The sequence below is a fragment of the Triticum aestivum genome, chromosome 6B (assembly GCF_018294505.1).
Source record: "Triticum aestivum cultivar Chinese Spring chromosome 6B, IWGSC CS RefSeq v2.1, whole genome shotgun sequence".
Lineage (NCBI taxonomy): Eukaryota > Viridiplantae > Streptophyta > Magnoliopsida > Poales > Poaceae > Triticum > Triticum aestivum.
In genome coordinates, this window is record NC_057810.1 from 481206685 (window position 1) to 481219454 (window position 12770).

A 12770-nucleotide genomic window follows, 5' to 3' on the forward strand; every position below is an offset into this window, starting at 1 on the left:
TAAAACTCCGTCGAGTACCTATATGGGACCATGTGTATGTTGGGGAACGTTGCAGAAAATTAAAATTTTTCCTACGGTTTCACCAAGATCCATCTATGAGTTCATCTAAGCAACGAGTCAAGGGAGAGAGTTTGCATCTACATACCACTTGTAGACCACGAGCGGAAGCTTGCCAAGGGGATGGTGATGATGGAGTCGTACTCGAACGTGATTCGGATCACCGATGTCCTAGTGCTGAACGGACAGCACCTCTACGTTCAACACACGTACGGGACGGGAGACGTCTCCTCCGTCTTGATCCAGCAAGGAGGAAGGAGAGGTTGAGGAAGGCATCTCCAATGGCAGCACGACGGCGTGGTGCAGTTGATGCGGTAGTATTCCGACAGGGCTTCGCCAAGCACGTACGGAGGAGGAGAGGTGTTGGGGAGGGGAGGGGCTGCGCCTTGGCTTGTGGTGTATTGCAGCCCTCCCCTCACCCCTCTATATATAGGGGAAAGGGAAAGGGGGGGCCGGCCCTCTAGGGAAAACCCTAGGGGGGGCGGCGGCCAAGGGGTGGGGGGCTTGCCCCCCAAGCAAGGGGGTTGCGCCCCCTTTAGGGTTTCCCCCCCAACCCTAGGCGCATGGGCCCAAAGGGGGAGGCCGCCAAGCCTTCTAGGGGCTGGCTGCTATCCCCACGCAGCCCAAGTGGCCCCCCGGGAGGGGTGGCCCCTCCCGGTGGACCCCCGGAACCCTTCCGGTGGTCCCGGTACAATACCGGTATGACCCCGAAACTTTCCGGTGCCCGTTTAACAACTTCCCATATATAAAACTTTACCTCCGGACCATTCCGGAACTCCTCGTGACGTCCGGGATCTCATCCGGGACTCCGAACAACATTCGGTAGTCACATACTAGTCTTCCTAACAACCCTAGCGTCACCGAACCTTAAGTGTGTAGACCCTACGGGCTCGGGAGACATGCAGACATGACCGAGACCACTCTCGGGCAATAACTAACAGCGGGGTCTGGATACCCATGTTGGCTCCCACATGCTCCTCAATGATTTCATCGGTTGAACCACGATGTCGAGGATTCGATCAAACCCTGTATACAATTCCCTTTGTCAATCGGTACGTTACTTGCCCGAGACTCGATCGTCGGTATCCCAATACCTTGTTCAGTCTCGTTACCGGCAAGTCACTTTACTCGTACCGTAATGCATGATCCCGTGGCCAACACCTTGGTCACCTTGAGCTCATTATGATGATGCATTACCGAGTGGGCCCAGAGATACCTCTCTGTCATACGGAGTGACAAATCCCAGTCTCGATCCGCATAAAACAATAGATACTTTCGCAGATAGCTGTAGTGCACCTTTATAGTCACCCAGTTACGTTGTGACGTTTGATACACCCAAAGCACTCCTACGGTATCCAGGAGTTACACGCTCTCATGGTCAAAGGAAGAGATACTTGACATTGGCAAAGCTCTAGCAAACGAACTACACGATCTTTGTGCTATGCTTAGGATTGGGTCTTGTCCATCACATCATTCTCCTAATGATGTGATCCCGTTATCAACGACATCCAATGTCCATAGCCAGGAAACCATGACTATCTGTTGATCACAACAAGCTAGTCAACTAGAGGCTCACTAGGGACATATTGTGGTCTATGTATTCACACGTGTATTACGATTTCCGGATAATACAGTTATAGCATGAATAAAAGACTATTATCATGAACAAAGAAATATAATAATAACACTTTTATTATTGCCTCTAGGGCATATTTCCAACAGTCTCCCACTTGCACTAGAGTCACTAATCTAGTTACATTGTGATGAATCGAACACCCATAGAGTTCTGGTGTTGATCATGTTTTGCTCGCGAGAGAGGTTTAGTCAACGGATCTGCGACATTCAGATCCATATGTACTTTGCAAATTTCTATGTCTCCATCTTGAACATTTTCACGGATGGAGTTGAAACGACGCTTGATGTGCCTGGTCTTCTTGTGAAACCTGGGCTCCTTAGCAAGGGCAATAGCTCCAGTGTTGTCACAGAAGAGTTTGATTGGCCCCGACGCATTGGGTATGACTCCTAGGTCGGTGATGAACTCCTTCACCCAAATAGCTTCATGCGCTGCCTCCGAGGCTGCCATGTACTCCGCTTCATATGTAGATCCCGCCACGACGCTCTGCTTGCAGCTGCACCAGCTTACTGCTCCACCATTTAACATATACACGTATCCGGTTTGTGACTTAGAGTCATCCAGATCTGTGTCGAAGCTAGCGTCGACGTAACCCTTTACGACGAGCTCTTCGTCACCTCCATAAACGAGAAACATGTCCTTTGTCCTTTTCAGGTACTTCAGGATATTCTTGACCGCTGTCCAGTGTTCCTTGCCGGGATTACTCTGGTATCTTGCTACCAAACTTACGGCAAGGTTTACATCAGGTCTGGTACACAGCATGGCATACATAATAGATCCTATGGCTGAAGCATAGGGGATGACTCTCATCTCTTCTTTATCTTTTGCCGTGGTCGGTGACTGAGCTGAGCTCAATCTCACACCTTGTAACATAGGCAAGAACCCTTTCTTGGACTCATCCATTTTGAACTTTTTCAAAATCTTATCAAGGTATGTGCTTTGTGAAAGACCTATGAGGCATCTCGATCTATCTCTATAGATCTTGATGCCTAATATATAAGCAGCTTCTCCAAGGTCCTTCATTGAAAAACATTTGTTCAAGTAGGCCCTAATGCTGTCTAGAAATTCTATATTATTTCCCATCAAGAGTATGTCATCCACATATAATATGAGAAATGCTACAGAGCTCCCACTCACTTTCTTGTAAACGCAGGCTTCTCCATAAGTCTGCATAAACCCAAACGCTTTGATCATCTCATCAAAGCGAATATTCCAACTCCGAGATGCTTGCACCAGCCCATAAATGGATCGTTGGAGCTTGCATACTTTGTTAGCGTTCTTAGGATCGACAAAACCTTCCGGCTGCATCATATACAGCTCTTCCTTAAGATGCCCGTTAAGGAATGCCGTTCTGACGTCGATGTGCCATATCTCATAATCATAGTATGCGACAATTGCTAACATGATTCGGACGGACTTAAGCTTCGCTACGGGAGAGAATGTCTCGTCGTAGTCAATCCCTTGAACTTGTCGATAACCCTTAGCTACAAGTCGAGCTTTATAGATGGTGACATTACCATCCGCGTCCGTCTTCTTCTTAAAGATCCATTTGTTTTCTATCGCTCACCGATCATCGGGCAAGTCAGTCAAAGTCCATACTTTGTTTTCATACATGGATTCTATCTCGGATTTCATGGCTTCAAGCCATTTGTTGGAATCTGGGCCCGCCATCGCTTCTTCATAGTTCGAAGGTTCACCGTTGTCTAACAACATGATTTCTAGGACAGGGTTGCCGTACCACTCTGGTGCGGAACGTGTCCTTGTGGACCTACGAAGTTCAGCAGCAACTTGATCCGAAGTACCTTGATCATCATCATTGTTTTCCTCTTCGGTTGGTGTGGGCATCACAGGAACATTTTCCTGAGCTGCACCACTTTCCCGTTCGAGAGGTAGTACTTCATCGAGTTCTACTTTCCTCCCACTTACTTCTTTCGAGAGAAACTCTTTTTCCAGAAAGCATCCGTTCTTGGCAACAAAGATCTTGCCCTCGGATCTTAAGTAGAAGGTATACCCTACAGTTTCCTTAGGGTATCCTATGAAGACGCATTTTTCCGACTTGGGTTCGAGCTTTTCAGGTTGAAGTTTCTTGACATAAGCATCGCATCCCCAAACTTTTAGAAACGACATCTTAGGTTTCTTCCCAAACCATAATTCATACGGTGTTGTCTCAACAGATTTAGACGGTGCCCTATTTAAAGTGAATGTAGCTGTCTCTAGAGCGTATCCCCAAAATGATAGCGGTAAATCGGTAAGAGACATCATAGACCGCACCATATCCAATAGAGTGCGATTACGACGTTCGGACACACCGTTTCGCTGAGGTGTTCCAGGCGGCGTGAGTTGTGAAACGATTCCACATTTCCTTAAGTGTGTGCCAAATTCATGACTTAAATATTCTCCTCCATGATCTGATCGTAGGAACTTTATCTTTCGGTCACGTTGATTCTCCACCTCATTCTGAAATTCCTTGAACTTTTCAAAGGTCTCAGACTTGTGTTTCATTAAGTAGACATACCCATATCTACTTAAGTCATCAGTGAGAGTGAGAACATAACGATATCCTCCGCGAGCCTCAACGCTCATTGGACCGCACACATTGGTATGTATGATTTCCAACAAGTTGGTTGCTTGCTCCTTTGTTCCGGAGAACGGAGTCTTGGTCATTTTTCCCATGAGGCATGGTTTGCATGTGTCAAACGATTCATAATCAAGAGACTCCAAAAGTCCATCAGCATGGAGCTTCTTCATGCGCTTCACACCAATGTGACCAAGGCGGCAGTGCCACAAGTATGTGGGACTATCGTTATCCACTTTACATCTTTTGGCATCTACACTATGAACATGTGTAATATTACGCTCGAGATTCATTAAGAATAAACCATTGACCATCGGAGCATGACCATAAAACATATCTCTCATATAAATCGAACAACCATTATTCTCAGACTTAAATGAGTAGCCATCTCATATTAAACGAGATCCAGATACAATGTTCATGCTCAAACTTGGCACTAAATAACAATTATTAAGGTTCAAAACTAATCTCGTAGGTAAATGTAGAGGCAGCATGCCGACGGCGATCACATCGACTCTGGAACCATTCCCGACGCGCATCGTCACCTCGTCCTTCGCCAGTCTCCGTTTATTCTGCAGCTCCTGCTGTGAGTTACAAATATGAGCAACGGCACCGGTATCAAATACCCAGGAGTTACTACGAGTACTGGTAAGGTACACATCAATTACATGTATATCAAATATACCTTTGGTGTTGCCGGCCTTCTTATCCGCTAAGTATTTGGGGCAGTTCCGCTTCCAGTGACCCTTCCCCTTGCAATAAAAGCACTCAGTCTCAGGCTTGGGTCAATTCTTTGACTTCTTCCCGGCAACTGGCTTACCGGGCGCGGCAACCTCCTTGCCGTCCTTCTTGAAGTTCTTCTTACCCTTGCCCTTCTTGAACTTAGTGGTCTTATTGACCATCAACACTTGATGTTCTTTCTTGATTTCAGCCTCTGCTGACTTCAGCATCGAGAACACTTCAGGAATGGTCTTTTCCATCCCCTGCATGTTGTAGTTCATCACAAAGCTCTTGTAGCTTGGTGGGAGCGACTGGAGGATTCTGTCAATGACCGCCTCATCTGAGAGGTTAATGTTCAGCTGGGTCATACGGTTGTGCAACCCAGACATCTTGAGTATGTGCTCACTGACAGAACTATTTTCCTCCATCTTACAACTATAGAACTTGTCGGAGATGTCATATCTCTCGACCCGGGCGTGAGCTTGAAAAACTAGTTTCAGCTCTTCGAACATCTCATATGCTCCGTGATGCTCAAAACGCTTTTGGAGCCCCGGTTCTAAGCTGTAAAGCATGCCGCACTGAACGAGGGAGTAATCATCAGCACGAGACTGCCAAGCATTCATAATGTCTTGGTTCTCTGGGACGGGAGCGTCACCTAGCGGTCCTTCTAGGACATATTGTTTCCTGGCAGCTATGAGGATGATCCTCAGGTTCCGGACCCAGTCCGTATAGTTGCTGCCATCATCTTTCAGCTTGGTTTTCTCTAGGAACGCGTTGAAGTTCATGTTGACACGAGCGTTGGCCATTTGATCTACAAGACATATTTGCAAAGGTTTTAGACTAAGTTCATGATAATTAAGTTCTAATCAAATTATGAACTCCCACTTAGATTAGACATCCCTCTAGTCATCTAAGTGTTACACGATTCGAGTCGACTAGCCCGTGTCCGATCATCACGTGAGACGGACTAGTCATCGTCGGTGAACATCTTCATGTTGATCGTATCTTCCATACGACTCGTGTTCGACCTTTCGGTCTCCGTGTTCCGAGGCCATGTCTGCACATGCTAGGCTCGTCAAGTTAACCCTAAGTGTTTTCGCTGTGTAAAACTGTCTTACACCCGTTGTATGTGAACGTAAGAATCCATACACCCGATCATCACGTGGTGCTTAGAAGCGACGAACTGTAGCAACGGTGCACAGTTAGGGGAGAACACTTCTTGAAATTTTGTAAGGGGTCATCTTATTTACTACCGTCGTCCTAAGTAAACAAGATGCATAAAACATAATAAACATCACATGCAATTATATAAAGTAGTGACATGATATGGCCAATATCATATAGCTCCTTTGATCTCCATCTTCGGGGCTCCATGATCATCTTGTCACCGGCATGACACCATGATCTCCATCATCATGATCTCCATCATCGTGTCTTCATGAAGTTGTCACGCCAACGACTACTTCTACTTCTATGACTAACGCGTTTAGCAATAAAGTAAAGTGAGTTACATGGCGTTCTTCAATGACACGCAGGTCATACAAAAATAAAGACAACTCCTATGGCTCCTGCCGGTTGTCATACTCATCGACATGCAAGTCGTGAATCCTATTACAAGAACATGATCTCATACATCACAATTCATCATTCATCACAACTTCTGGCCATATCACATCACATGATCAATCGCTGCAAAAACAAGTTAGACGTCCTTTAATTATTGTTGCATCTTTTACGTGGCTGCAATTGGGTTCTAGCAAGAACGTTTTCTTACCTACGAATAACAACAACGTGATTTTGTCCACTTCTATTACCCTTCATAAGGGCCCTTTTCATCGAATCCGCTCCAACTAAAGTGGGAGAGACAGACACCCGCCAGCCACCTTATGCAACTAGTGCATGTTAATCGGTGGAACCGGTCTCACGTAAGCGTACGTGTAAGGTTGGTCCGGGCCGCTTCATCCCACAATACTGCCGAAGCAAGAAAAAGACTAGTAGGGGCAAGCAAGTTGACAAGATCCACGCCCACAACAAAATTGTGTTCTACTCGTGCAAAGAAAACTACGCATAGACCTAGCTCATGATGCCACTGTTGGGGAACGTTGCAGAAAATTAAAAATTTTCCTACGGTTTCACCAAGATCCATCTATGAGTTCATCTAAGCAACGAGTCAAGGGAGAGAGTTTGCATCTACATACCACTTGTAGATCACGAGCGGAAGCTTGCCAAGGGGATGGTGATGATGGAGTCGTACTCGAACGTGATTCGGATCACCGATGTCCTAGTGTTGAACGGACAGCACCTCCGCGTTCAACACACGTACGGGACGTGAGACGTCTCCTCCGTCTTGATCCAGCAAGGAGGAAGGAGAGGTTGAGGAAGGCAGCTCCAACGGCAGCACGACGGCGTGGTGCAGTTGATGCGGTAGTATTCCGACAGGGCTTCGCCAAGCACGTACGGAGGAGGAGAGGTGTTGGGGAGGGGAGGGGCTGCGCCTTGGCTTGTGGTGTATTGCAGCCCTCCCCTCACCCCTCTATATATAGGGGAAAGGGCAAGGAGGGGCCGGCCCTCTAGGGAAAACCCTAGGGGGGCGGCGGCCAAGGGGTGGGGGGCTTGCCCCCCAAGCAAGGGGGTTGCGCCCCCTTTAGGGTTTCCCCCCCAACCCTAGGCGCATGGGCCCAACGGGGGGCGCCAAGCCTTCTAGGGGCTGGCTGCTATCCCCACGCAGCCCAAGTGGCCCCCCGGGAGGGGTGGCCCCTCCCGGTGGACCCCCGGAACCCTTCCGGTGGTCCCGGTACAATACCGGTATGACCCCGAAACTTTTCGGTGCCCGTTTAACAACTTCCCATATATAAAACTTTACCTCCGGACCATTCCGGAACTCCTCGTGACGTACGGGATCTCATCCGGGACTCCGAACAACATTCGATAGTCACATACTAGTCTTCCTAACAACCCTAGCGTCACCGAACCTTAAGTGTGTAGACCCTACGGGCTCGGGAGACATGCAGACATGACCGAGACCACTCTCGGGCAATAACCAACAGCGGGGTCTGGATACCCATGTTGGCTCCCACATGCTCCTCGATGATTTCATCGGTTGAACCACGATGTCGAGGATTCGATCAAACCCTGTATACAATTCCCTTTGTCAATCGGTACGTTACTTGCCCGAGACTCGATCGTCGGTATCCCAATACCTTGTTCAGTCTCGTTACCGGCAAGTCACTTTACTCGTACCGTAATGCATGATCCCGTGGCCAACACCTTGGTCACCTTGAGCTCATTATGATGATGCATTACCGAGTGGGCCCAGAGATACCTCTCCGTCATACGGAGTGACAAATCCCAGTCTCGATCCGCATAAAATAATAGATACTTTCGGAGATACCTGTAGTGCACCTTTATAGTCACCCAGTTACGTTGTGACGTTTGATACACCCAAAGCACTCCTACGGTATCCAGGAGTTACACGCTCTCATGGTCAAAGGAAGAGATACTTGACATTGGCAAAGCTCTAGCAAACGAACTACACGATCTTTGTGCTATGCTTAGGATTGGGTCTTGTCCATCACATCATTCTCCTAATGATGTGATCCCGTTATCAACGACATCCAATGTCCATAGCCAGGAAACCATGACTATCTGTTGATCACAACGAGCTAGTCAACTAGAGGCTCACTAGGGACATATTGTGGTCTATGTATTCACACATGTATTACGATTTCCGGATAATACAGTTATAGCATGAATAAAAGACTATTATCATGAACAAAGAAATATAATAACAACACTTTTATTATTGCCTCTAGGGCATATTTCCAACAGTGTATTATTTGTTTTTATTTATAAGATATCACCATATACCGCCTTCTCCATGAAAGGTTAAAACTCCGCCGAGTACCTATATAGGACCATGTGTATTATTTGTTTTTATCTATAAGATGGCACCATATACCTCCTCCATGAAAGGTGTCGTCAATACAATATTTTCTTTCGAATATAGTTGTGGTATATCCTTTGAGGTGTCTTCCTTCATCGACACAAAGTTACACACCGGAGAGCCAAACAACTTCTTTGACAAAATAGAGATACACGACTTAAGGTTTCCCTGACCAACATTGGCTCTCTCATCCTACTCAAGCTGATTATTATTATTTTGGTTTTTTCGTTGGCGGCCAAGTGGAAAATTTTGTATTATTATCACCCACTCAAACATATTTCACTTTAGCATGTTGGGCCCATTTGATCCCTTCCTCTCTCAAAAGTCCAGCCAAGCCCGCTTCGACCTCCCCTTTATCAGCGCATTCTACTATCTAAGGAGCCTCTCATTTTTCTACTTTATATATTTTGCTCACATCCTCAGCCAATCCTGTAAGAATTGTATAAGATGTTGTACATTGTATTCTGCATAGGTAATTGTTATTTCACCCCATATTTTTCGTTTGTTGTATATATCACTTATAAAAAAATTATTAAGATCTTCCACAAATTCACTATGTATTTATATCATTTGTCCGATCTTTTTTACTTTTCTAAATCTTTCAAATGATCTTCTATTGTTTACACACAAAAATGAGGTGTGAGTTGCCTAAAAAGGAAAAAATGCCAACAATATCTATATTCTAGAGTGCATAGTAGGCAATGGGTACACCTACTCTACAATTGTCTATTTCCTCTAGGGGGTTGTCGAATTTGTGAGCCTTGAATTTAAGCCCACGTGTTGATTATTTTTTTTTGCGTAAATATTTTGATGTTTTTTTAACCAAGAAGCACACATGTTATTAGAATGATACAAGAACAACTAGAAAAAGATAAATGTAAGAGAATACAAGATGAACAATGAACCCCACAAGGTTTATACTCTACATAAATTGCTTTTGGAGGCTGAGCTCCATGGAGGCCTTCAAATGCAAAATTCAAGATTCATGAAAATTCATATTTTTACTTTTCAAAAACTTCTGAAAAGTATACAGATATACATGAAGGCATAATGCACAAGTAAGTAAATTTTCAAAACAAAATACATTGAAATGAGAGTTGTGCAAAAAATAATAATTCTGGGGCTATTTACACATGACGATACTATTCACTCCTGACCATGAATTTGTCTTTTTTGTAAATGTCGTGTTTCAATGTATTTCATCCTGAAATTTCACACACACACCTACATCCTTGTTTCTTATACAAAACATTTCAGATTTTTCTCAAACCAAATTTTTTGATTTTTTTCGAGAAAATCCGCATCCATGAAGGCCGAGAGATCCAAAACGCCCTTTACCCGCTTTTTTTTAATACTTTACTAGCCTTTTGAATGCCCATTTGTAAATTAATTCTTTCTCTTTCTCTGGCTTGACAAGAATCGAAGCCAATCAATGGTTTCATGTGAAATTTGTTTTTTTAGTTTATTCGATGTTTGGCGACTGCGTGCGAGTAATGTAATGATGGACCTCCGTTATAAGTGTCTTTTTTCTATTTGACTATATTTCATTATGTCTCCATAATAAACAATAATTTAGATTTGCATACAAGAAAGAAAATGAATGCAGAGAAAGATGGGAGCATGGACGTACGGGGTTCACAAGGCGTTTTGGGTGTACCGTAAATGTCGAAATCCTACGTAGCTGCTGCACGGACTCCCGTAAAACCTCCTCAATTTTGTTTCGACTTTGCAGAAAAAATGCGTCCGGACCGGTTAGCGGGCCGATACAGGCCCGCGTTGGATGGCTAAACACATTCGAACCGCATCCGAATGGCTGGGGACGGTTTGAAGATCCGCTTTGAAGATGCCTTTACAAACATTTTACTATAAAATTGCTTAGTATTACAAAGCAGACCCTTAAATGTGTGCAAAGGCATTTTACAAACATTGCTTAGTATTACAAAGCAGACCCTTGAACATTTTACAAACATTTTACTTTAAAACGGACTCTCAAACCGTCTTATTTTAGTTGCAGCAAACGGGAAGGTACATGATTACTCACACCTTACTATAATTGTACATAAGCAAACATATATGAAAACTTATTTTTAAAAACATACTCCCTCCATAATAAACAATATAAGAGGGTTATATCAATATCTTGCGCGGTTTAACCGGAAGTTCCCCAAATTAACGGATGCTATATAACCTATCCGCCGTGTCCCGCTCCACCCCGTCACCTCAAAGCCTCACAAACCCCACCGGATCACCACCCCCACCACCTCCTCCCTCTCCAACGTACAGCGAGCGAAGCAGTCAGTACTCAGTAGACGCCATGACCTCCCACGACATCGCCGCTGCCTCCGGCCCTTTCCACGTCTACCAGCAGCAACTACCGATGACGATGGCGCCCGCCGCCGCCGCAGCCGACGCCGGCTTGGCTCCGGCGACGAGCAAGAAGGCTGGTGGCAGCGTGAAGGACCGGCACAGCAAGGTGAACGGGCGCGGTCGGCGCGTGCGTATGCCGATCGTGTGCGCCGCGCGCGTGTTCCAGCTCACGCGCGAGCTGGGGCTCAAGTCCGACGGCCAGACCATCGAGTGGCTGCTCCGGCAGGCGGAGCCCTCGATCCTCGCCGCCACGGGGACCGGCACCACCCCCGCCGCCTTCGTCTCCTCCTCCGCCCCATCCACCTCCCCCTCCTCCTCCTTCTCGTACCCGCACACGCTCCTCGGCAAGCGCCCGCGCGAGGAGGAGAACGACGCCTTCGGCGCGGGGGCTGCAACGTCGGCGTTCTGGGCGGCACTGCAGGCGCCGCCGCGGCAGGACACGTGGGGGTTGTCGCCGCTCGATGCGCAGGCCGCGTACATGCCGATGGCGCAGGTCCACCACCACCACCTCAATCTTGTCGCCGCGCTCTCCGGCGCCGCTCGGCGCACCGAGGAGGAGAGCCGGTGAATCAACGGTGCTGACGAATGTTCTTGGTTGTTTTTCTGTTTTGGGAGTCTAGGATCCTGGATGTACTTCCCTACCTGTCGAGCTCGAATTCTCGATCGTCCTGTGTTCTTTCTTTCTGCAGTTTATTAATCAGTTAAGATTTTCTGTGGCACTAAGCACTTTACTTAGGAGTACCACTACATCCCAGCTGCATGTGTTGGAAACTTATTAGTATCTGTCGTTGGCTTTAAGTGGATCGTGTAATGCGACTTCTCATGGAACCTGTTTCACTTAGTATGCTCGTCAGTATGAGGCCAAGCCATTCAACAGCTAAAACGCAATGTAACATTCACCAGGTGTGCCGTCATTATCTTCGCTTGTCTCGATCATACATCAATTTCCCATTCGGGAGCATGAAACTGTTGTCCAATGATCCTATGTTTCGATTATCCATGCAAGAGCAAGAGGAAGAAGCACTCGGTCGGCTCTGAAGAATCTCGGTTATCCATGCACACAGGGCCGCGGATTGCAGAAATGATAACGCTGGGAGTGCGAAACCGCCCTGGATTCCGTCGTTTCCCCCATGGATTCTCGCTGGAATTGCCTTCTCTTGCCGTGTCTCTCCACGCTCCGAGGGCGAGGGGGGCAAAGGGAGGGAGGAAAGGCTGCGGCGCTGCAGCTGCACAGTTGCGCTCTGTCTGAGAAAGGCTGGCGCCGTCGTGCATGTAGACCGGATTCGTGTCAAAGCTGCTGGAAAGATGCCCTGCCTGCCTTTGGTACCACCATACGTGCTCCTACGGACTTGCAGCGGCCTGCAGCAGGCAAGGTTGACTTGGCTATTCTTGTGCATGGCAGGGCATCACGGCCACTGTTGACTGTTTACTAACGCATGCATGGAGTATTGGTAATTTTAACTGCGCGTTACAAA

At 46.7% G+C, this 12770-nt stretch overlaps 1 protein-coding gene across 1 annotated transcript; it reads left to right on the forward strand.

The window, feature by feature from the left end:
- Positions 1–11153: 11153 nt before the first annotated feature.
- LOC123134267 (transcription factor TCP7-like) lies at positions 11154–11959 on the forward strand. Its single transcript, XM_044553539.1, has one exon. The coding sequence runs from the start codon at positions 11243–11245 to the stop codon at positions 11861–11863; it is 621 nt and encodes a 206-aa protein (XP_044409474.1). The 5' UTR covers positions 11154–11242; the 3' UTR covers positions 11864–11959.
- The last annotated feature ends 811 nt before the right edge of the window (positions 11960–12770 follow it).

Bases quoted from the DNA above. Each gene is read 5' to 3' on its own strand.
- LOC123134267 (XM_044553539.1), top strand. From the start codon at position 11,243: ATGACCTCCCACGACATCGCCGCTGCCTCCGGCCCTTTCCACGTCTAC.